The 26,872-nt window shown below is 40.5% G+C and overlaps 1 protein-coding gene across 1 annotated transcript in view; it reads left to right on the plus strand.

Moving 5' to 3' along the window:
* The first annotated feature begins 3,433 nt into the window (after positions 1–3,433).
* LOC106565343 (sodium- and chloride-dependent GABA transporter 2) overlaps positions 3,434–26,872 on the plus strand; it is a 31,215-nt gene continuing 7,776 nt past the window's right edge. The window contains exons 1-9 of the mRNA XM_014132340.2: positions 3,434–3,638; positions 6,554–6,688; positions 8,282–8,422; positions 8,780–8,870; positions 9,011–9,143; positions 9,256–9,390; positions 24,236–24,339; positions 24,564–24,688; positions 24,889–25,001. Of these exons, the coding sequence (XP_013987815.2) occupies positions 3,434–3,638; positions 6,554–6,688; positions 8,282–8,422; positions 8,780–8,870; positions 9,011–9,143; positions 9,256–9,390; positions 24,236–24,339; positions 24,564–24,688; positions 24,889–25,001 (1,182 nt within the window). The remainder of the gene's footprint in view (positions 3,639–6,553; positions 6,689–8,281; positions 8,423–8,779; positions 8,871–9,010; positions 9,144–9,255; positions 9,391–24,235; positions 24,340–24,563; positions 24,689–24,888; positions 25,002–26,872) is intronic.

A 26,872-nucleotide genomic window follows, 5' to 3' on the forward strand; every position in this document is an offset into this window, starting at 1 on the left:
ACCTTTTACAATCTCCATCAGATGACACTCCTAGGACATTATGTTAGACAATGCATGCATTTTTAGTTCTATCAAGTTCATATTTATATCCAAAAACAGCGTTTTACTATGGCATTGATGTTGAGGAAATCGTTTCCCTCCAATAACCGGCAGTCAAGTCAGCACCACAATTTAAATAATTAAAATTAGAAAACATTGGTAAAATATTATATTGTCATTTAAAGAATTATAGATTTACATCTCTTGAACGCAATCAACTTGCCAGATTTAAAAATAACCTTACTGGGAAATCACACTTTGCAATAATCTGAGCACTGCGCCCAGAAAAATATGCTTTGCTATACAGACAAACGGCCATGTTGGAGAGATCTAAAATCTAAAATACTATGTAAATAATCCATTACCTTTGATTCTCTTCATCAGATGTCACTTCCAGGTATCACAGGTCCATAACGAATGTAGTTTTGTTCAAAAAAGCTCATCATTTATATCCAAAAAGCTCCGTGTTGTTAGCACATGATCTAAGCCAGCCGGACTTCTCGTCATGAACGAGGGGAAAAAATATATTTACGTTCGTTCAAACATGTCAAACGTTGTATAGCATAAATCATTAGTGCCTTTTTTAACCAGAACATGAATAATATTCAAGGTGGACGAATGCATTCTCTTTTATAACGTATTGGAACGAGGGTACCCAACATGAACTCGCGCGCCAGAGTCTAATCGGCCATCACCGTTCCATGGCTCTTGTTCGGTCAGATCTCACAGTAAAAGACTCAAAACACTGTGTAAAGGCTGGTGACATCTAGTGGAAGCAATAGGAAGTGCCAAAACATGAATCAACCCCTGTGTGTTTCAATGGCATAGGCTTAAAGGTAATTCAACACATCAGGTATCCACTTCCTGTCAGAAAATGTCTCAGGATTTTGCCTGCCAAATGAGTTCTGTTATACTCACAGACACCATTCAAACAGTTTTAGAAACTTTAGGGTGTTTTCTATCCATATATAATAAGTATATGCATATTGTAGTTACTGGGTAGGATTAGTAACCAGATTAAATCGGGTACGTTTTTTTATCCAGCCGTGAAAATACTGCCCCCTAGCCCCAACAGGTTAAGCCTGTGGCGCGATTTTCAAAACCTTAAAAATCCTATTACTTCAATTTCTCAAACATATGACTATTTTATAGCTATTTAAAGACAAGACTCTCGTTAATCTAACCACACTGTCCGATTTCAAAAAGGCTTTACAACGAAAGCAAAACATTAGATTATGTCAGCAGAGTACCAAGCCAGAAATAATCAGACACCCATTTTTCAAGCCAGCATATAATGTCACCAAAACCCAGAAGACAGCTAAATGCAGCACTCACCTTTGATGATCTTCATCAGATGACAACCCTAGGACATTATGTTATACAATACATGCATGTTTTGTTCAATCAAGTTCATATTTATATCAAAAAACAGCTTTTTACATTAGCATGTGATGTTCAGAACTAGACCCCGCAAACTTCCGGGGATTTCGCTAACATTTTACTAAATTACTCACGATAAACGTTCACAAAAAGCATAACAATTATTTTAAGAATTATAGATACAGACCTCCTCTATGCACTCGATATGTCCGATTTTAAAATAGCTTTTTGGTGAAAGCACATTTTGCAATATTCTAAGTACATAGCCCAGGCATCACGGGCTCGCTATTTAGACACCCGGCAAGTTTAGCACTCACCATAATCATATTTACTATTATAAAAGTTTGATTACCTTTTGTTGTCTTCGTCAGAATGCACTCCCAGGACTGCTACTTCAATAACAAATGTTGGTTTGGTCCAAAATAATCCATCGTTATATCCGAATAGCGGCGTTTTGTTCGTGCGTTCCAGACACTATCCGAAATGGTAAAGAAGGGTCGTGCGCATGGCGCAATTCGTGACAATAAAATTCAAAATATTCCATTACCGTACTTCGAAGCATGTCAACCGCTGTTTAAAATCAATTTTTACGCCATTTTTCTCGTAGAAAAGCGATAATATTCCGACAGGGAATCTCCTTTTCGGCAAACAGAGGAAAAAAATCACAAAGGCGGGGGCGGTCGGGTCATGCGCATAAGCCCAGAGTCCCTTGATCGGCCACTTGAGAAAGGCGATAATGTGTTTCAGCCTGGGGCTGGGATGACGACATTCTGTTTTTTCCCGGGCTCTGAGCGCCTATGGACGACGTAGGAAGTGTCACGTTAGAGCAGAGATCCTTAGTAAAAGATAGAGATGGAAAAGAAGTTCAAGAAATGGTCAGACAGGCCACTTCCTGTAAAGGAATCTCTCAGGTTTTGACCTGCCATTTGAGTTCTGTTATACTTACAGACACCATTCAAACAGTTTTAGAAACTTTAGGGTGTTTTCTATCCATATGTAATAAGTATATGCATATTCTAGTTACTGGGTAGGAGTGGTAACCAGATTAAATCGGGTATGTTTTTTATCCAGCCGTGTCAATACTGCCCCCTAGCCCTAACAGGTTAAGCAATGGCTTTTTTCTGGCCACTCTTCCGTAAAGCCCAGCTCTGTGGAGTGTACGGCTTAAAGTGGTCCTATGGACAGATAATCCAATCTCCGCTGTGGAGATTTGCAGCTCCTTCAGGGTTATCTTTGGTCTCTTTGTTGCCTCTCTGATTAATGCCCTCCTTGCCTGGTCCGTGAGTTTTGGTGGGCGGCCCTCTCTTGGCAGACTTGTTGTGGTGCCATGTTCATCTATTTTTTTAATGGATTTAATGGTGCTCCGTGGGATGTCCAAAGTTCTGAATATTTTTTATAACCCGACCCTGGTCTGTACTTCTCCACAACTTTGTCCCTGACCTGTTTGGAGAGCTCCTTGGTCTTCATAGTGCCACTTGCTTGATGGTGCCCCTTGCTTAGTGGTGTTGCAGACTCTGGGGCCTTTCAGAACAGGTGTATATATACTGAGATCATGTGACAGATCATGTGACAATTAGATTGCACACAAGTGGACTTTATTTAACTAATATGTGACTTCTGAAGGTAATTTGTTGCACCAGATCGTATTAAGGGGCTTTTAAGGGGCTTCACAGCAAAATGCATATGCACTTTACAATTTAATACATATATTATTTTTAAAACAAGTTATTTTTTAAGTTTCCCTTCACCAATTTGGACTATTTTGTGTATGTCCATTACATGAAATCCAAATAAAAATCAATTTAAAATACTGGTTGTAAATGCAAGAAAATAGGAAAAACACCAAGGGGGGTGAATACTTTTGCAAGGCACTGTATGTAGCTGGTCATATGGAGCTGGTCATATGTAGCTGTTAGCTGTGTGTCCTTATACTGTCTTCAGAACACACAGACTATGTTATATAAACGTGTGTTCACCGCAAATAAACAACGTTGTCTTTGTTTTCCTCAGTGTTATGGAGAAGCATAATGATCCCAATTTGAGGTTCAATACGCTTGCCCAGCAGGAGATGGGTCTGGTGCAGCCTGTCCCTGTGCCAAGCACCCAGACCAGGGGACAGTGGTCCAGCAAGCTGGAGTTCCTCCTGGCTGTGGCCGGACAGATCATAGGCTTGGGGAATATATGGAGGTTCCCATATCTGTGCTACAAAAATGGAGGAGGTGAGTCTCACATCACATCTTTACATGGTCATACAATTAAACACACATTAAATGTATGGCAAGGTGAGCCTTTGTCTTTTACATTATCAATGCAAAAGAGCTAGTCACTTAATTTAACTTCATTGTGGTGGAGACAGTACAGAGTTGTTCTTTTCATATCTTAGTCTAATATTGAAATCACACAATTACAAGATGGTAATGGAATAATCATTAAGAGATGGGTAATCATGGCCTGATATACACATATCAGTGGTTGCTATAATATTATAGGGATATTTACACACTAGGGCTAGATGTTATCTGGCGGCACAATCATAAAAACAACAGTGCGTGCCTGGGTGCACAAAAGGAACCAAAACCTTCTAGGTGCTTCCAGAATCTCTATACTGATATGCACATCACTACTGTACAACATTTTGTTATGCTCTGATAGAAATATGCTATGGAGAACAAACATGCCACTCTGACATGTAGAATTAGGAATCAAGACGACTCTATTCATGGCCTTTCTATCTGCAATGTTCAATGATGTTAGGCTACTGAACGTGTCCCAGAAACCCCACGTTAATATCCCTAACACTTACATGCCAAATGTACACACAACACTTCAGGTGGTAGCTAAGTCCGTCAGCCACACAAACAAATATTTGCGTTCCTGTGGTTAAACTCAAATATAATAATTGATAAAAGATTTATTTTTATTTTTAATTACCATCTTTTGTAAATGATATCAAAAATAGGACTGGTGGAGTTATGTCACACATGCAGCTAACACAGACATACGGAAATGTCTGCTAAACCCAAAATTACAACCAAGTAATTGCAGCACTACCACAAAAATGGAAGAGGCAAGTGGAAGGGGGAAAAAGTAAGGAACTTGTCTGTCGGCCCTGCATTAAAGACCAAAATTGGTTAAAGACAATTGTGATAAATAAAAATATATACCAGTTTTATTTAAGGACCAAAAAATTGACAGCTGTGCCATATAAATTGCAAAATAGTTGGGAAGAGATTTTCGATGTACCGATTCCATGGCACATGGTTTATGAAATGACACGCAAAATGACACCGGATTCAAAACTTCAAATTGTTCAATTTAAATTATTATTCAAAATTCTTGCAACGAATAAAATGTTACATATATATATGGGGGATGCAATCTTCCCAGCTCTGCAGGTTTTGCTGCGAGGACCCAGTCATTAGATCATTTATTTTGGTACTGTCCATATGTAGCTCGTTTTTTGTCACAGGTCCATGAATGGCAGAAGAATTGCAACATTTACCTATATCTAACGCTGCAGATAACAATACTCGGTGATTTGAAAAGTCATAGTCAATCGATCAATAATTTTAGCAAAAAATGTTATCTGTAATTTACAATCTGTAGAAACTATGAGAATAGAAAGGTTCAGTACTTTGTGAAGCATCACAGCACAGTTGAAAAATGTATGGCAAATATAAATCCAATATGGATGATGTTAAGAGATAGATGGGAGGGGTTGAATGGAGCTGAAGGGTGGGACTAATAACAACAAGATAACAAATGTAAAATATTCGGGGTCTGTAAAATGTATATAGGCTCAGAACTGTTGTAAAATATGGCAAATAGAGACACCTGCAATAGAGGAAGTCCAGGACTAAAAACAAACAAAATATAACTATTGTAAAATAGATTATTTCTGTAAAATGTATTAGCTGGAAGTAGAAGCCTAAGTGTTATTGTTTATTAGTTTACGCAATTGGGGAGGGGTGGTAGGGTTTGTCAGGGTAGGTTCCTTGTTCCTTGTCAATCATTGGCTTATTGGTGAAATCAGCAATCAGGCAATATCTTCTTAAAGTAAATCAATCAAACCAAACCTTTATTAATGCAATTGCAGACAGAAGTTGACAATGGAAACATAGCACGTGTGTTTCAGAGTAAGTTCTGCAAAATAAAAAAGGTCAAAGTTGCTTTAATATGCTTGCAGTCAACCCCTAGTGATGTAACTGCATACGTCAACACCTTCTACTGATGAGGCCAAGCCCATGCATGTACAGTTATACAAACTTGCAGGATAAACAATAGTCCAGTGTTTTCTAAGGGCTCAGCAGTAATTTTCCATTCCTATGTGGCTTATAGTGCTATGTCTGACTTGTCTCTTATCTCTTTTACTCTCCTGCAGGTTTCTGTGTCTATGAATCTCTTTTAGCCTTGAGGCGCTTTCTCGCAGACACCCTGTTTTGACTGCAATAACTCACACATCTCTCAGACCGTTTCTTATAAGAGGCAGAGACTAGAAAAGAACTGTGGAACAGTATTAAACCTTATAATGCATATATTGCTAATCTGTGGTCCAGGACCCTGTAAATGTAGTGGGGGAGGGTCTTATAGCCCTTCCCCCTCTATTAATACAACATAAGCATAATCAATTATTATAATACATCATTCATGTGGTGTAACCCCTATCATGACCCCAAGGTGAACCTCATCAGGTTTGCGGGGAATAATAAAGGAAAAAGATATTCTAAATTATATATTTATATATGTATGTGTATTTGTGTGTATGTATATGTATGTGTATATGTATGCATGTTTATGTATATATATATATATATATATATATATATATATGTGTGGATATGTGTATGTATGTATATAGATATATATATTTACCCCCCAAAATATATGGGGGATTGGAAATGATGCAGACAATTACTTTGATGGAAGTGACAATCTATCTGCGATATTAAAGCCGATCCACCCCCCCACCCCCAAAAAATATATATGAATAAAAAATACTTGGGGGTTGAGGTGGTTGAGATGGCTTCGGGGGAAAAAAATGTGTCTTGTAAAAAAATAATCACATGAAGTGAAACATTAAGTTATGGTCTTGGGCCATATGTTTAATTGTGGTTTAACTTGTGTTGTTCATAAGGGGTGTTCTTCATCCCTTATGTGCTCTTTCTGTTCACCTGTGGCATTCCACTCTTTCTCCTGGAGACCTCCTTGGGCCAGTACACCACGCAGGGCAGCATCACCTGCTGGAGGAAGATCTGCCCCCTGTTTGAAGGTAAATATCAGGGCTCATTTTTATAAGCGTCATTGAGTAAGACTGCTGATCTAGAATCAGGTCCCCTCTGTCCATATAAGCTTAGTCATTATGATCTAAAAGGCTAATATGACCCTAGAGCAGCCATCCTAGGGATGGCAGGTAGCCTAGTGGTTAGAGCATTGGGCCAGTAAACGAAAGGTTGCTAGAACTAATCCCCGAGCTGACAAGGTAAAAATCTGTCATTCTGCCCCTGAACAAGGCAGTTAACCCACTGATCCTAGGCCCACTAGCGGTTCTGGGGGGGGGGCAGTGCCCCTGTGACAACAACTTTGGACCCCATTGTGGCCCCACTAAATGTGGAGTATGAAATAATTTTTACATAACAAATTTTTGCTATCGTTCTTTTTTTACATCCGATATTAGACAGTGGCAACGATGATGATTATGAACATGTTTTTTTGCCTGCTAATGCCTGCAATACAGTGAAGAAAACGAAATGACAACAATAACGTCCAATGTAACTGGCCCCTCTAACAGTACAACTGGCCCCAGCTTGGCCCCCCAGTTGAAATGGTCTAGAACTGCCACTGCCTAGGCCATCATTGTAGTTAAGATTTGTTTCTTAACTGACTTGCCTAGTTAAATAAAAAAATCCTACTGGTATGCTATATGAATGTGGCCACGGGGTCTTGTTGTACGTATTGCATCCATATTAGGAATTAAATTGTCAGTGTTTGTCTGACAATTGATAGCATTTACTTCCTAATGTGAATGCCACATTGGGGAAATAGATGTGAAAGCCTGACAGCTAAAAGGAAAAAAGGCTATAGCCTTCAGAAAAGTAAAGATTTGATAGTACTATAATCTGTGCCAAAAGAAAAGATAACATTCAGAGGGACTGTAGACCAAACTTCATCGTTTTTTTGTATTCATACTCAGGAAAACTCCTAGCTGCAATATCTAAACTTGAGAAAGTAGCATTGTAATCCAAAGCAATGTCAATATGATTTAAAATGGTATTCAGCACGTAAACTCAAGGTTTCTGTCTAGAGTCTTTGTTAAGAATGTGCCGGTTGAGGGTGACATATACGGCCAGACAATTAGCCATAATAGGTACAATATATGCACAGTACATGCAGGCTTTTTCTTCCGTAAATGATATTGCACTATTGTACTTGTAAAAGTCAATCCACCATGATTTTGATCACATTGCTTTACCAGTTTGAAACAATATAAGGACACATTTTAGATTGCTTGGGGGACGACTGGTCTGTTTCTGACCTGATTTAACTTCAAAAATGAAAAAGGGGTTAAAGTAACAAGACATTTCATTCAAGTTATTGGAAGAAGCTTGGATTAAACATCAACAGATTTACTCAGGCTCACACTAATTCATGAGCTATTACATGATAGAGTAAGTGACAGTCCTTAAAGTGACATGACACGTGCATTCAGGACACTTGTCCTGTGTTCAAACATTCACAAATTTCTGTCTTGTTGGAATGGCGCCATCATTCATTAATCAGGGTTGATGACATTGAGTCTCCATGTTTGTCAGTAAAATATCTTCTTCTTCCTCCTCCTCCTCCTCCTCCTCCTCCTCCTCCTCAGGACTGGGTTATGGTAGTCAGGTGGTGGTTCTATATTCCAGCATCTATTACATCATCATTCTAGCCTGGGCCTTCTTCTACCTCTTCTCCTCATTCAGCTCTGAGCTCCCCTGGGCCAGTTGTAGAAACAGCTGGAACACAGGTATGTACTTCAGTGTAGCCTGAGTGCCAGTCTACTTGTGCTGTCATACCAACTGCTTGTCACTCATTGTCATAACAAACCTGTTTGGATTGACAAGGACAGCAATGGAATTGGCATTGCAAAGAGCAGAAACAGATCTGGGACCAGGTTAACTTCAGTGTGTAGACATGTTGATGTTGACATACCTTTGTCATGCCCAAATGAGAGATCGTATCTTAAATTTATGGACACCACTTCAAACTGAGATATTCTGTTTTTGACAAGTGATTTTTTTTTTGTTGTAAATGTCTCCTTATCCAGGAAAGATTCAGAGAGCTCTGAGACATGCTTGTTATTGTGTAATTTCCTCCTAACCAGTAACCTGCATGGAGTTTGAAAGAAGAGTAGTGGGACATCTAAATTGGACAGTAGCAGGAAATGCAACATCGCCAGTGAGAGAGTTCTGGGAGTGAGTACACAAAATCATTCCAATTTATCAACTCCTTATTAAGTCCTTACAGATGGAAATCATGGCTATTTGCCTTAGGAGGCGCAGAGAGAATGGTGAAAAGCAAGTGGTGGGATTGTAACTCAAAAGTTGATTTTCAGGAGAAGAGTTTTGAATCTCACAGACAGTCCAAGCAATCTAGGCAGTGTTCGCTGGGAGCTGGCTCTGTGTCTTCTACTGTCATGGATTCTCTGTTACTTCTGTGTCTGGAAAGGAGTGAAGTCTACTGGGAAGGTAAGGTGGGATCTCTGCCATTCAACCTGATGACACCATGAACACTGTAGAGTTGTTAAGATGAGTCATAGACTGAGGGAATGTAATGCTGGTCTGGTCCCCCTCTCCTCAGGTGGTCTACTTCACTGCCACCTTCCCCTATCTGATGCTGGTGGTGTTGCTGGTCCGTGGACTCACACTGCCGGGGGCAATAGATGGTATCAAGTTCTACCTCTACCCAGACCCAGCCCGCCTCACTGACCCACAGGTAGGAACACACTTCACTGTATAATTTCTGTTCAGGTGTAACAAAAACTATCAGTACATACTGTAGTGATTCGTGGGGATAAATGGTAATGTGTCTGCCGGTGTTTGAACCCTTTTCAACATGACCGAGGGCAGCAACCATTACCACTGGTCCAAGAAACGTAACTCCCTTGGTGGAATAGTTTGTGGTTTTAAGAGCATCAGATTTGTTACAATATCAATACCTGATAAAAAAAATAACTCTGAATTTCAAAGCAAATGCATTTCCTGTTGACTTATTATAGCTACAGTGGCAAGAAAAAGCATGTGAACCCTTTGGAAATACCTGAATTTCTGCATAAATTGGTCATGAAATTTGATCTGATCTTCATCTAGGTCACAACAATAGACAACCACAGTCTGCTTACACTAATAACACACAAACAACTATACGTTTCCATGTCTTAATTGAACAAACTGTGTAAACATTCACAGTGCAGGGTGGAAAAAATATGTGAACCCTTGGATTTAATAATTGGTTTTTCCTCATTTGGCAGCAATAACCTCAACCGAACGTTTTCTGTAGTTGTGGATCAGACCTGCACAACGGTCAGGAGGAATTTTTGACCATTCCTCTATACAAAACTGTTTCAGTTGAGCAATATTCTTGGGATGTCTGGTGTGAACTGCTCTCTTGACGTCATGCCACAGCATCTCAATCGGGTTGATGTCAGGACTCTGACTGGGCTACTCCAGAAGGCGCATTTTCTTCTGTTGAAGCCATTTTGTTGTTGATTTACTTCTTTGTTTTGGGTCGTTGTCCTGTTGCATCACCCAAATTCTGTTGAGCTTCAATTGGCAGACAGATAGCCTTACATTTTCCTGCAAAATGTCTTTATAAACTCGGGAATTCATTTTTCTGTCGATGATAGCAAGCTGTCCAGGCCCTGAGGCAGCAAAGCAGCCCCAAACCATGATGCTCCCTCCACCATACTTTACAGTTGGGATGAGGTTTTGATGTTGGTGTGCTGTGTCTTTTTTTCTCCACACGTAGTGTTGTGTGTTCCTTCCAAATAACTCAAATGTAGTTTCATCTCTCCACAGAATATTTTGCCAGTAGTGCTGCCAGAAGAGATTTCTGTAAGTCCTTAGCTGACACTCTAGGATTCTTCTTAAGCTCATTGAGCAATCTGCGCTGTGCTCTTGCAGTCATGTTTGCAGAATGGCCACTCCTAGGGAGAGTAGCAACAGTAATGAACTTTCTCCATTTGCAGACAATATGTCTTACCGTGGACTTATGAACATCAAGGCTTTCAGAGATACTTTTGTAACCCTTTCCAGCTTTATGCAAGTCAACAATTCCTAATCTTAGGTCTTCTGAGATCTATTTTGTTTGAGGCATGGTTTGAGGCAATTAAAAATATATATATATTATTTACCTCAAATCTGAAATCCACAACAGAAGCTAGCCAGAAGTTAGCCAGTTCACTAGCTAACGTTAGAACTCAGCTAACCACGGTTGGCGGTCATCAGCTATCCCTTAGCTCGAAAAGCTATCGCCAGTTTTGTACAACGCGACTCAGACCAGAGCATACCGGACCTATATTCTCTCCATATTCCCGGATTTCTACCGCAAGCTCTGGGCATTTACACCTGGATCTTGCAGCTAGCTAGCTGCTATCCGAGTGACTATTGGCTAACATCGGTCCCGGAGCTAACATCAATTATTCCAGAGCTAGCCAGCTGAAGAGTTCCATCAGCCACTCCTGGGCTACAATCACCTATCCGGACCCGTTTTACCCATCGGGCCTTCACGACTGGACTACCGACGTTATCTGCCCGAGGGAGTTATCCAACTGGCCCCTCCGTCGCGACGTAACCTGAACGCCCATCTGCAGCCAGCTAATTGTTAGCTGTCTTATCGGCTGCTATCTGAATAGGTCTATCGGCCAATTTTCTTGGGCACTATAACTATAACTATTTTGCAAATTGGATTGGTCCCCTCTACCACACGGAACCCCACTAATCTACTGACGGAAATGCACGAGGTGGCTAAAAACAGACCATCTTCTGCCAACTTGCTACCCATGGCCCGGCTAGCTGTCTGAATCACCGTGACCGCAGCCGACCTCACTACTCACTGGACCCTTTTGATCACTTGGCTAAGCATGCCTCTCATTAACCTCTATGGGCTAGGTGGGACGCTAGCGTGCCACCCGTGGTGCACTCCATCAACAGCAGGTGCATTTCAAGAGCGGCAAATTTGAATCCAAATAAATGTCAAAATTCAAATTTTTCAAACATACAACTATTTTACACCCTTTGAAAGATAAACATCTCCTTAATCTAACCACGTTTTACGATTTCAAAAAGGTTTTACGGCGAAAGCATAAATTTAGAGTATGTTAGGACAGTACATTTACAAGAGTTGTGTGTAATGTTTTGTCAAGTCAAAGACAGGGTCACCAAAACCATAAAACCAGCTAAAATGATGCACTAACCTTTTACAATCTCCATCAGATGACACTCCTAGGACATTATGTTAGACAATGCATGCATTTTTAGTTCTATCAAGTTCATATTTATATCCAAAAACAGCGTTTTACTATGGCATTGATGTTGAGGAAATCGTTTCCCTCCAATAACCGGCAGTCAAGTCAGCGTCACAAATTAAATAATTAAAATTAGAAAACATTGGTAAAATATTATATTGTCATTTAAAGAATTATAGATTTACATCTCTTGAACGCAATCAACTTGCCAGATTTAAAAATAACCTTACTGGGAAATCACACTTTGCAATAATCTGAGCACTGCGCCCAGAAAAATACGCGTTGCGATACAGACTAGACGTCATGTTGGGGAGATCTAAAATCGAAAATACTATGTAAATAATCCATTACCTTTGATTCTCTTCATCAGATGTCACTTCCAGGTATCACAGGTCCATAACGAATGTAGTTTTGTTCAAAAAAGCTCATCATTTATGTCCAAAAATCTCCGTCTTGTTAGCACATGATCTAAGCCAGCCGGACTTCTCGTCATGAATGAGGGGAAAAAATATATTTCCGTTCGTTCAAACATGTCAAACGTTGTATAGCATAAATCATTAGGGCCTTTTTTAACCAGAACATGAATAATATTCAAGGTGGACGAATGCATACTCTTTTATAACGTATTGGAACGAGGGTACCCAACATGAACTCGCGCGCCAGGTGTCTAATGGGACATCATCGTTCCATGGCTCTTGTTCGGTCAGATCTCCCTCCAGAAGACTCAAAACACTTTGTAAAGGCTGGTGACATCTAGTGGAAGCAATAGGAAGTGCCAAAATATTCCTCAGCCCCTGTGTTTTTCAATGGGATAGGTTTAAAGTCAATACAACACATCAGGTATCCACTTCCTGTCAGAAAATGTCTCAGGGTTTTGCATGCCAAATGAGTTCTGTTATACTCACAGACACCATTCAAACAGTTTTAGAAACTTTAGAGTGTTTTCTATCCATATATAATAAGTATATGCATATTCTAGTTACTGGGTAGGATTAGTAACCAGATTAAATCGGATACATTTTTTTTATCCAGACGTGCAAATGCTGCCCCCTAGCCCTAACAGGTTAATGTCAATATGTCTTGTCCATTGCTGTTCTGGTTAGTGTTTTTTGGCTTATTTCACTGTAGAGCCTCTATCCCTGCTCATTATACCTTATCCAACCTCTCAGTTCCACCACCCACACATGCGATGACATCACCTGGCTTAAATGATGTTTCTAGAGACAAAATCTCTCTCATCATCACTCAATACCTAGGTTTACCTCCACTGTATTCACATCCTACCATACCTTTGTCTGTACATTATACCTTGAAGCTATTTTATCACCCCCGCTTTTAGCCATACCCTTAACCTACTCCTCCTCTGTTCCTCTGGCGATGTAGAGGTGAATCCAGGCCCTGCAGTGCCTAGCTCCACTCCTATTCACCAGGCGCTCTCTTTTGATGACTTCTGTAACCGTAGTAGCCTTGGTTTCATGCATGTTAACATTAGAAGCCTCCTCCCAAAGTTTGTTTTATTCACTGCTTTAGCACACTCTGCCAACCCGGATGTCCTAGCCGTGTCTGAATCCTGGCTTAGGAAGATCACCAAAAACTCTGAAATCTCCATCCCTAACTACAACATTTTCAGACAAGATAGAACGGCCAAAGGGGGCTGTGTTGCAATCTACCGCAGAGATAGCCTGTAGAGTTCTGTCCTACTATCCAGGTCTGTACCCAAAGATTTTGAACTTCTACTTTTAAAAATCCACCTCTTTAACCTGTTAGGGCTAGGGGGCAGCATTGACACGGCTGGATAAAAAACATACCCGATTTAATCTGGTTACCACTCCTACTCAGTAACTAGAATATGCATATACTTATTACATATGGATAGAAAACACCCTAAATTTTCTAAAACTGTTTGAATGGTGTCTGTGAGTATAACAGAACTCAAATGGCAGGTCAAAACCTGAGAGATTCCTTTACAGGAAGTGGCCTGTCTGACCATTTCTGGAACTTCTTTGCCATCTCTATCATTTACTAAGGATCTCTGCTCTAACGTGACACTTCCCACGTCGTCCATAGGCTCTCATAGCCCGGGAAAAAAGAGAATGTCGTCATTCCAGCCCCAGGCTGAAACACATTATCGCCTTTCTCAAGTGGCCCATCAAGAGACACTAGCTTATGCGCGTGACCCCGACCGCCCCCGCCTTTGGGATTTTTTCCTCTGTTTGCCGAAAAGGAGATTCCCTGTCGGAATTTTACCGCTTTTCTACGAGAAAAATGACGTAAAAATTGATTTTAAACAGCGGTTGACATGCTTCGACGTACGGCAATTGAATACTTTTGAATTTTATTGTCAGGAATTGCGCCAAGCGCGCGACACTTCTTTACTATTTCGGATAGTGTCTGGAACGCATCGAACAAAACGCCGCTATTCGGATATAACGATGGATTATTTTGGACCAAACCAACATTTGTTATTGAAGTAGACGTCCTGGGTGTGCATTCTGACGAAGACAACAAAAGGTAATGACATTTTTATAATAGTAAATATGATTATGGTGAGTGCTAAACTTGCCGGATGTCTAAATAGCGAGCCCGTGATGCCTGGGCTATATACTTAGAATATTGCAAAATGTGCTTTCACCAAAAGCTATTTTAAAATCGGACATATCGAGTGCATAGAGGAGGTCTGTATCTATAATTCTTAAAATAATTGTTATGCTTTTTGTGAACGTTTATCGTGAGTAATTTAGTAAAATGTTAGCGAATTCCCCGTAAGTTTGCGGGGGGTATGCTAGTTCTGAACGTCACATGCTAATGTAAAAAGCTGGTTTTTGATATAAATATGAACTTGATTGAACAAAACATGCATGTATTGTATAACATAATGTCCTAGGGTTGTCATCTGATGAAGATCATCAAAGGTGAGTGCTGCATTTAGCTGTCTTCTGGGTTTTGGTGACATTATATGCTGGCTTGAAAAATGGGTGTCTGATTATTTCTGGCTTGGTACTCTGCTGACATAATCTAATGTTTTGCTTTCGTTGTAAAGCCTTTTTGAAATCGGACAGTGTGGTTAGATTAACGAGAGTCTTATCTTTAAATGGCTGTAAAATAGTCATATGTTTGAGAAATTGAAGTAATAGGATTTTGAAGATTTTGAAAATCGCGCCACAGGCTGGCAGTGGATGTTACGTAGGTGGGACGAATTCGTCCCGCCGGTCCCATAGAGGTTAACTTCTTTGGGATAGGGGGCAGTATTTTCACGGCCGGATAAAAAACGTACCCGATTTAATCTGGTTACTACTCCTAGAATATGCATATAATTAGTAGGTTTGGATAGAAAACACGCTAAAGTTTCTAAAACTGTTTGAATGGTGTCTGTGAGTATAACAGAACTCATATGGCAGGCCAAAACCTGAGAAGATTACATACAGGAAGTGCCCTGTCTGACACTTTGTTGTCCTTCTGTTGCATCTCTATCGAAAATACAGCATCTGTGCTGTAACGTGACATTTTCTAAGGCTTCCATTGGCTCTCTAAAGCCACCAGAAAGTGGAATGGGGTGTCTGCTGTCTCTGGGCAAGGTTCAGGAGCTCTGTTTGTAAGTGGTCAGCCTGGGGACAGTGAGACTGAGATGCGCGTTCACGAGACTACTCCATTTTTTTCTTTCAGCCTTTGAATGAATACAACGTTGCCCGGTTGGAATATTATCGCTATTTTACAAGAAAAATAGCATAAAAATTGATTTTTAACAGCGTTTGACATGCTTCTAAGTACGGTAATGGAATATTTTGAAATTTTTGGTCACGAAATGCGCTCGTGCGTCACCCTTCGGATAGTGACCTGAACGCACGAACAAAACGGAGCTATTTGAATATAACTATGGATTATTTGGAACCAAAACAACATTTATTGTTGAAGTAGAAGTCCTGGGAGTGCATTCTGATGAAGAACAGCAAAGGTAATCCAATTTGTCTAATAGTAATTCTGAGTTTACTGAGCCTCGACGTTGGCGAGTGTCTGAATAGCTGGCCTTGATGGCCGAGCTATGTACTCAGAATATTGCAAAATGTGCTTTTACCGAAAAGCTATTTTAAAATCTGACACGCGATTGCATAAAGGAGTTCTGTATCTATAATTCTTAAAATAATTGTTATGTATTTTGTGAACGTTTATGCTGAGTAATTTAGTAAATTCACCGGAAGTTTTTGGTGGGTATGCTAGTTCTGAACATCACATGCTAATGTAAAAAGCTGGTTTTTGATATAAATATGAACTTGATTGAACAAAACATGCATGTATTGTATGACATAATGTCCTAGGAGTGTCATCTGATGAAGATCATCAAAGGTTAGTGCTGCATTTAGCTGTGATTAGTTTTTTTGTGACATATATGCTTGCTTTGAAAATGGCTGTGTGATTATTTCTGGCTGGGTACTCTCCTGACATAATCTAATGTTTTGCTTTTGCTGTAAAGCCTTTTTGAAATCGAACAATGTGGTTAGATTAACGAGAGTCTTGTCTTTCATATGGTGTAAAATAGTCATATGTTTGAGAAATTGAAATTATAGATTTTTTCAGGTATTTGTATTTCGCGCCATGCGACGCCATTGGCTGTTGGCTAGGGGTTCCGCTAGCGGAACGTCTAGATGTAAGAGGTTAAAAACAAGTCTCTCACCGTTGCCGCCTGCTATAGACCACCCTCAGCTCCCAGCTGTGCTCTGGACACCATATGTGAACTGATTGCCCCCCATCTATCTTCAGAGCTCGTGCTGCTAGGTGACCTAAACTGGGACATGCTTAACACCCCAGCCATCCTACAATCTAAGCTTGATGCCCTCAATCTCACACAAATTATCAATGAGCCTACCAGGTACCACCCCAAAGCCATAAACATGGGCACCCTCATAGATATCATCCTAACCAACTTGCCCTCTAAATACACCTCTGCTGTTTTCAACCAAGATCTCAGCGATCACTGCCTCATTGCCTGCATCCGTAAGGGGTCAGCGGTCAAACGACCTCCACTCATCACTGTCAAATGCTCCCTGAAACACTTCAGCGAGCAGGCCTTTCTAATGGACCTGGCCCTGTTATCCTGGAAGGAAATTGACCTCATCCCTTCAGTAGAGGATGCCTGGTTATTTTTTTTAAATGCCTTCCTCATTATCTTAAATAAGCATGCCCCATTCAAGAAATATAGAACCAGGAACAGATATAGCCCTTGGTTCTCTCCAGACCTGACTGCCCTTAACCAACACAAAAACATCCTGTGGCGTTCTGCATTAGCATCGAACAGCCCCCGTGATATGCAACTTTTCAGGGAAGTTAGAAACCAATATACACAGGCAGTTAGAAAAGCAAAGGTTAGCTTTTTCAAGCAGAAATGTACTTCCTGCAACAAAAACTCAAAAAAGTTCTGGCACACTGTAAAGTCCTTGGAGAATAAGAGCACCTCCTCCCAGCTGCCCACTGCACTGAGGATAGGAAACTCTGTCATCACCGATAAATCGACTATAATTGAGAATTTCAATAAGCATTTTTCTACAGCTGGCCATGCTTTCCACCTGGCTACCCCTACTCCGGTCAATACCACTGCACCCCCCAAACCAACTCGCCCAAGCCTTCCCCATTTCTCAATCTCCAAAATCCAGTCAGCTGATGTTCTGAAAGAGCTGCAAAATCTGGACCCCTACAAATCAGCCGGGCTAGACAATCTGGACCCTTTCTTTCTAAATTTATCTGCCGAAATTGTTGCAACCCCTATTACTAGCCTGTTCAACCTATCTTTCGTGTTGTCTGATACTCCCAAAGATTGGAAAGCAGCTGCGGTCATCCCCCTCTTCAAAGGGGGGGACACTCGTGACCCAAACTGCTACAGACCTATATCTATCCTACCCTGCCCTTCTAAATATATAAATAGAATATAGAATATGTAGAATATGTGGACAACTACAAATACCTAGGTGTCTGGATAGACTGTAAACTCTCCTTCCAGACTCACATCAAACATCTCCAATCCAAAGTTAAATCTAGAATTGGCTTCTTATTTCACAAAACAAAGCATCTTTCACTCATGCTGCCAAACATACCCTCGTAAAACTGGACTTCGGCGATGTCATTTACAAAATAGCCTCCAATACCCTACTCAATAAATTGGATGCAGTCTATCACAGTGCCATCCGTTTTGTCACCAAAGCTCCATATACTACCCACCACTGTGACCTGTACGCTCTCGTTGGCTGGCCCTCGCTTCATACTCGTTGCCAAACCCACTGGCTCCAAGTCATCTACAAGACCCTGCTAGGTAAAGTTCCCCCCTTATCTCAGCTCGCTGGTCACCATAGCAGCAACCACCTGTAGCACGCGCTCCAGCAGGTATATCTCTCTGGTCACCCCCAAAGCCAATTCCTCCTTCGGCCGCCTCTTCTTCCAGTTCTCTGCTGCCAATGATTGGAACGAACTACAAAAATCTCTAAAACTGGAAACACTTATCTCCCTCACTAGCTTTAACCTCTATGGGCTAGGTGGGACGCTTGCTTCCCACCTACTCAACAGCCAGTGTAATCCCGTGGCGCGTTATTCAAATTCCTCAAAAATGCAAAAACTTCAATTTTTCAAACATATGACTATTTTACACCATTTTAAAGACAAGACTCTCGTTAACCTCTCTGGGCTAGGCGGGACGAAATCGTCCCACCTACGCAACAGCCAGTGTAATCCCGTGGCGCGATTTTCAAATACCTTAGAAATGCTATTACTTCAATTTCTCAAACATATGACTATTTTACACCATTTTAAAGACAAGACTCTCATTAATCTAACCACACTGTCCGATTTCAAAAAGGCTTTACAACGAAAGCAAAACATTAGATTATGTCAGCAGAGTACCCAGCCAGAAATAATCAGACACCCATTTTTCAAGCTAGCATATAATGTCACAAAAACCCAGAAGACAGCTAAATGCAGCACTAACCTCTGATGATCTTCATCAGATGACACACCTAGGACATTATGTTAAGACATGAAGGTCAGTCAATGTGGAACATTTCAAGCACTTTGAAAGTTTCTTCAAGTGTAGTCGCAAAAACCATCAATCACTATGATGAAACTGGCTCACATGAGGACCGCCACATGAAAGGAAGACCCAGCGTTACCTCTGCTGCAGAGGATAAGTTCATTAGAGTTAACCTCTTGGGGCTAGGTGGGACGCTAGCGTGCCACCCGTGGTGCACTCCATCAACAGCAGGTGCATTTCAAGAGCGGCAAATTTGAATCCAAATAAATGTCAAAATTCAAATTTTTCAAAAATACAACTATGTTACACCATTTGAAAGATAAACATCTCCTTAATCTAACCACGTTTTACGATTTCAAAAAGGTTTTACGGCGAAAGCATAAATTTAGAGTATGTTAGGACAGTACATTTACAAGAGTTGTGTGTAATGTTTTGTCAAGTCAAAGACAGGGTCACCAAAACCATAAAACCAGCTAAAATGATGCACTAACCTTTTACAATCTCCATCAGATGACACTCCTAGGACATTATGTTAGACAATGCATGCATTTTTAGTTCTATCAAGTTCATATTTATATACAAAAACAGCGTTTTACTATGGCATTGATGTTGAGGAAATCGTTTCCCTCCAATAACCGGCAGTCAAGTCAGCGTCAGAAATTAAATAATTAAAATTAGAAAACATTGGTAAAATATTATATTGTCATTTAAAGAATTATAGATTTACATCTCTTGAACGCAATCAACTTGCCAGATTTAAAAATAACCTTACTGGGAAATCACACTTTGCAATAATCTGAGCACTGCGCCCGGAATAATACGCGTTGCGATACAGACTAGACGTCATGTTGGGGAGATCTAAAATCGAAAATACTATGTAAATAATCCATTACCTTTGATTCTCTTCATCAGATGTCACTTCCAGGTATCACAGGTCCATAACGAATGTAGTTTTGTTCAAAAAAGCTCATCATTTATGTCCAAAAATCTCCGTCTCGTTAGCACATGATGTAAGCCAGCCGGACTTCTCGTCATGAACGAGGGGAAAAAATATATTTCCGTTCGTTCAAACATGTCAAACGTTGTATAGCATAAATCATTAGGGCCTTTTTTAACCAGAACATGAATAATATTCAAGGTGGACGAATGCATACTCTTTTATAACGTATTGGAACGAGGGTACCCAACATGAAGTAGCGCGCCAGGTGTCTAATGGGACATCACCGTTCCATGGCTCTTGTTCGGTCAGATCTCCCTCCAGAAGACTCAAAACACTTTGTAAAGGCTGGTGACATCTAGTGGAAGCAATAGGAAGTGCCAAAATATTCCTAAACCCCTGTGTTTTTCAATGGGATAGGTTTAAAGTCAATACAACACATCAGGTATCCACTTCCTGTCAGAAAATGTCTCAGGGTTTTGCCTGCCAAATGAGTTCTGTTATACTCACAGACACCATTCAAACAGTTTTGGAAACTTTAGAGTGTTTTCTATCCATATATAATAAGTATATGCATATTCTAGTTACTGGGTAGGATTAGTAACCAGATTAAATCGGGTACATTTTTTTTATCCAGACGTGCAAATGCTGCCCCCTAGACCCAACAGGTTAACTGCACCTCAGATTGCAGCCCAAATAAATACTTCACAGAGTTCAAGTAACAGACACATCTCAACATCAACTGTTCAGAGGAGACTGCATGAAACAGGCCTTTATGCTCAAATTGCTGCAAAGAAACCACTACTAAAGGACACCTATAATAAGAAGAGACTTACTTGGGCCAATGGACATTAGACCGGTGGAATTCTGTCCTTTGGTCTGATGAGTCCAAATTGGAGATTTTTGGTTCCAACCGCCGTGACGCAGATGTGGTTCCCACAGTGAAGCATGGAAGAGGAGGTGTGATGATGTGGGGGTGCTTCGCTGGTGACACTGTCAGCAATTTATTTTGAATTCAAGGCACTCTTAACCAGCATTGCTACCACAGCATTCTGCAGCGATATGCCATCCCATCTGGTTTGCGCTAAGTGGGACTATCATTTGTTTTTCAACAGGACAATGACCCAAAACACACCTCCAGGCTGTGTAAGGGCTATTTGACCAAGAAGGAGAGTGATGGAGTGCTGCATCAGATGACCTGGCATCCACATTCACCAGACCTCCACCCAATTGAGATGGTTTAAGATGAGTTGGACCGCAGAGTGCAGGAAAAGCAGCCAACAAGTGCTCAGCATATGTAGGAACTCCTTCAAGACTGTTGGAAAAGCATTCCTCATGAAGCTGGTTGAGAGAATGCCAAGAGTGTGCCATGCTGTCATCAAGGCAAAGGGTGGCTACTTTGAAGAATCTCAAAATAAAATGTGTATTGATTTGTTTAAACAATGCATGCATGTTTTGTTCAATCAAGTTCATATTTATATCAAAAACCAGCTTTTTACATTAGCATGTGACGTTCAGAACTAGCATACCCCCCACAAACCTCCGGTGAATTTACTAAATTACTCACGATAAACGTTCACAAAAGGCATAACAATTATTTTAAGAATTATAGATACAGAACTCCTTTGTGCAATCGAGGTGTCCGATTTTAAAATAGCTTTTCGGTGAAAGCATATTTTGCAATATTCTGAGTACATAGCCCAGCCATCACGGCTAGCTATTTAGACACCCACCAAGTTTAGCCCTGACCAAACTCCGATTTACTATTACAAAAGTTTGATTACCTTTGATGTTCTTCGTCAGAATGCACTCCCAGGACTGCTACTTCAATAACAAATGTTGGTTTGGTCCAAAATAATCCATCGTTATATCCAAATAGCGGCGTTTTGTTCGTGCGTTCAAGACACTATCCGAAGTGTAAATAAGGGTCACGAGCATGGCGCAATTCGTGACAAAAAAATTCTAAATATTCCATTACCGTACTTCGAAGCATGTCAACCGCTGTTTAAAATCAATTTTTATGCCATTTTTCTCGTAAAAAAGCGATAATATTCCGACCGGGAATCTGCGTTTAGGTAAACAGACAAAAGAAAACAAAGCATTCGGTCGACGCGGACACGTGCCTGAGTCTCACAGTACTGTAACCAGCCACTACCCAAACGCGCTACTTTTTTTCAACCAGAGCCTGCAAAGCCACGATTCAGCTTTTTGCCGCCTTCTGAGAGCCCATGGGAGCCGTAGGAAGTGTCACGTAACAGCAGAGATCCTCTGTAATGGATAGAGATAATCAAGAAGGGAAAGAAATTGTCAGACAGGCCACTTCCTGCATGGAATCTTCTCAGGTTTTGGCCTGCCATATGAGTTCTGTTATATTCACAGACACCATTCAAACAGTTTTAGAAACTTTAGGGTGTTTTCTATCCAAAGCCAATAATTATATGCATATTCTAGTTACTGGGCAGGAGTAGTAACCAGATTAAATCGGGTACGTTTTTTATCCAGCCGTGTCAATACTGCCCCCTAGCCCTAACAGGTTAATCTAACCACACTGTCCGATTTCAAAAAGGCTTTACAACGAAAGCAAAACATTAGATTATGTCAGCAGAGTACCCAGCCAGAAATAATCAGACACCCATTTTTCAAGCTAGCTTATAATGTCACATAAACCCAAACCACAGCTAAATGTAGCACTAACCTTTGATGATCTTCATCAGATGACAACCCTAGGACATTATGTTATACAATACATGCATGTTTTGTTCAATCAAGTTCATATTTATATCAAAAACCAGCTTTTTACATTAGCATGTGACTAGCATGTGACTAGCATTCACACCGAACACTGCCGGTGAATTTACTAAATTACTCACGATAAACGTTCACAAAAAAACATAACAATTATTTTAAGAATTATAGATACAGAACTCCTCTATGCACTCGATATGTCCGATTTTAAAATAGCTTTTCGGTGAAAGCACATTTTGCAATATTCTCAGTAGATAGCCCGGCATCACAGGGCTAGCTATTTAGACACCCAGCAAGTTTAGCACTCACCAAAGTCAGATTTACTATAAGAAAAATGTTATTACCTTTGCTGTTCTTCATCAGAATGCACTCCCAGGACTTCTACTTCAATAACAAATGTTGGTTTGGTCCCAAATAATCCATTGTTATATCCAAATAGCGGCATTTTGTTCGTGCGTTCAAGACACTATCCGAAAGGGTAAATAAGGGTGACGAGCATGGCGCATTTCGTGACAAAAAAATTCTAAATATTCCATTACCGTACTTCGAAGCATGTCAACCGCTGTTTAAAATAAATTTTTATGCCATTTTTCTCGTAAAAAAGCGATAATATTCCGACCGGGAATCTGCGTTTAGGTAAACAGACGAAAGAAAATAAAGCATTGGGTCGACTCGGGCACGCGCCTAAGCCCATAGTACTCTGATCGGCCACTTGCCAAACGCGATAATGTGTTTCAGCCTGGGCCTGCCTCGATATCATTCAGCTTTTTCCCGGGCTCTGAGAGCCTATGGGAGCCGTAGGAAGTGTCACGTTATAGCAAAGATCCTCAGTCTTCAATAAAAGGAGCCAAGGTGAACAACAAATTGTCAGAAAGGCCACTTCCTGCATGGAATCTTCTCAGGTTTTGGCCTGCCATATGAGTTCTGTTATACTCACAGACACCATTCAAACACTTTTAGAAACTTTAGGGTGTTTTCTACCCAAAGCCAATAATTATATGCATATTCTAGTTACTGGGCAGGAGTAGTAACCAGATTAAATCGGGTACGTTTTTTATCCGGCCGTGTCAATACTGCCCCCTAGCCCTAACAGGTTAAATAAAGGTGAAATGTTTTTTTTTTTTTAAATGGTTCACATCAGGCAATGCTTCTTGTGAATAGCGAACTCAAATTTTCTGTGTTTTTTTATAGGGCAAGGCAGCTCGAACCAACATCTCCAATCTAGTCTCATTGATTGGACACAAGGTTAGCTGACTCTTGACTCCAATTCACCTTTGGAGAACTCATTAGCCTAGGGGTTCATGTCATTTTTCCAACCTACACTGTGAATTTTTAAATGATGTTTTCAATATAGACAAGAAAAATACAACAATTTGTGTGTTATTAGCTTAAGCACACTATGTTTGTCTATTGTTGTGACTTAGATGAAGATCAGATCAAATTGTATGACCAATTTATGCAGAAATCCAGGTAGTTCCAAGGGGTTCACTTACTTTTTCTTGCCACTGTACAAGGTCAAAAAAGGTACCATTTGAATTTGCCTCTAACACCCTGGGATGAGACTAGTGTATAAGAATTGTGAAACTATGAAGACTATTGTGTCTCTCTCTGGTGTGTCTCACAGGTGTGGATGGATGCTGGAACACAAATCTTATTTTCCTATGCTATCTGCCTCGGCTGCCTGACTGCTCTTGGCAGCTACAACAAATATGAAAACAACTGTTACAAGTGAGTGGAAGAATTAAGTACACAAACCGTAAATGTGCCTTGCTAGATAAAACGTGCAGGCAGAACGTTTTCTCTAGCCTGCAAAAACGTCCCCTGTGCACATAATTCTTTGGAGGTTGGGTTGCAGAAATGGTAGGGTATCTGGAAAGTTTGATGATCTCCATGTTGTAGGTCATTTGGATGCCTTCGTGTTGTGACTAACAGGGAAGTGAATCTCTTTTTAGGGACTGTGTGTACCTGTGCCTGTTGAACAGTGGAACCAGCTTTGTGGCCGGTTTTGCGATATTCTCTGTTCTGGGCTTCATGGCTTATGAACAAGGGACAGACATCTCAACCGTGGCGGAATCAGGTAAGTGTTGCAGCAGTGAGATAAGAATTAATTAATTAATTAATTCATAAACAAATGTACAAATGCACAAACAAACAAATTAACATACCCTTGTAAGTTCTGCTTTGTTACAAGACAGGTGTCTTAGCATTTCAGGCAACTAACTATTCCCTCTGCCCCTGAGAGTTCAAAAATGAGTTTACCTGTTTTGCTGCATACAGGTCCTGGCCTGGCATTCATCGCCTACCCTCGTGCTGTGGCCATGATGCCATTACCCCAGCTTTGGGCCGTCTTCTTCTTCATCATGATAATCCTGCTGGGGTTAGACAGTGAGGTGAGAGTGGGGTCCTGAAGGCCTACAAAATATTTTCTTAGTGTAGGATAATTACATAACCTACAATAGATGCTACAATCATCACTAAACTCAATGGATGTAAAACTGTGAAGGAGTAGTGTAACAGCTGTTGAATGGAGTAGACCAAGGTGCAGCGTGGAATTTGTTCATCTTTGTAATTTAACTTCTATGGGAAACGTGGGACGTGAGCGTGAGTGGAAGACCGAGGCGCGAAATACAAAAATGCTATAACTTCAATTTCTCAAACATATGACTATTTTACACCATTTGAAAGATAAGACTTTCGTTAATCTAACCACATTGTCCGATTTCAAAAAGGCTTTTCAGCGAAAGCAAAACATTAGATTATGTCAGGAGAGTACCCAGCCAGAAATAATCACACAGCCATTTTCTAAGCAAGCATATATGTCACAAAAACGAAAACCACAGCTAAATGCAGCACTAACCTTTGATGATCTTCATCAGATGACACTCCTAGGACATTATGTTATACAATACATGCATGTTTTGTTCAATCAAGTTCATATTTATATCAAAACCCAGCTTTTTACATTAGCATGTGATGTTCAGAACTAGCATACCCACCGAAAACTTCCGGTGAATTTACTAAATTACTCATGATAAACGTTGACAAAAAACATAACAATTATTTTAAGAATTACAGATACAGAACTCCTTTATGCAATCGCGGTGTCAGATTTTAAAATAGCTTTTCGGCGAAAGCACATTTTGTAATATTCTGAGTACATTGCTCGGCCATCAAGGCTTGCTATTCAGACACCCGCCAACGTCGAGGCACAGTAAACTCAGAATTACTATTAGAAAAATTGGATAACCTTTGCTGTTCTTCGTCAGAATGCACTCCCAGGACTTCTACTTCAACAACAAATCCATAGTTATGTCGAAATACCTCCATTTTGTTCGTGCGTTCAGGTCACTATCCAAAGGGTAACGCGCGGGCGCATTTCGTGACAAAAAAATTCAAAATGTTCCTTTACCGTACTTAGAAGCATGTCAAACGCAGTTTAAAATCAATTTTTATGCGATTTTTCTCGTAAAATAGCGATAATATTCCAACCGGACAACCTTGTATTCATTCAAACAGGGAAAGAAAAAATGGTGATCTCTCGTGAACGAGCATTTCCATTCCCTTTGTCCTCAGGCAGTCCACTAACAAACAGAGCTCCTATACTTTGCCCAGAGACAGGTGACCCCCCAATCCACTTTCTGGTGGCTTTAAAGAGCCAATGGAAGCCTTAGAAAGTGCAACATAACCCCACGGATACTGTAGTTTCGATAGACAAGCAAAAGCAGAACTACAAAATCGCAGACAGGGCACTTCCTGCTTGTAATCTTCTCAGGTTTTTGCCTGCCATATGAGTTCTGTTATACTCACAGACACCATTCAAACAGTTTTAGAAACTTTACAGTTTTTTCTATCCAAATCTACTAATAATATGCATATTCTCATTTCTGGAAAAGAGTACTAACCAGTTTAAATCGGGTACGTTTTTTATCCGGCCGTTAAAATACTGCCCCCTAGCCCCAACAGGTTAATGGGAAAAAGGAACCAAACAGTTCTGTCAGGTGAAGTAGAACTAAACATAAATTAACCACCCACAAAACCCAAACTAAAACAGGCTACCTAAGTATGGCTCCCAATCAGCGACAACGAAGTACAGCTGTCCCCGATTGAGAGCCATACAAGGCCAAAACATAGAAATACCAAACTAAGAAAAAAGGACATAGAATGTAACCCCAGAACACACAGAAAAACACCGCCTGCCACGCCCTGACCAAACTACAATAACAAATAACCCCTACTTCTGGTCAGGACGTGACAAGTAGCT

This window comes from Salmo salar, chromosome ssa12, assembly GCF_905237065.1.
Source record: "Salmo salar chromosome ssa12, Ssal_v3.1, whole genome shotgun sequence".
Classification (NCBI taxonomy): Eukaryota; Metazoa; Chordata; class Actinopteri; order Salmoniformes; family Salmonidae; genus Salmo; species Salmo salar.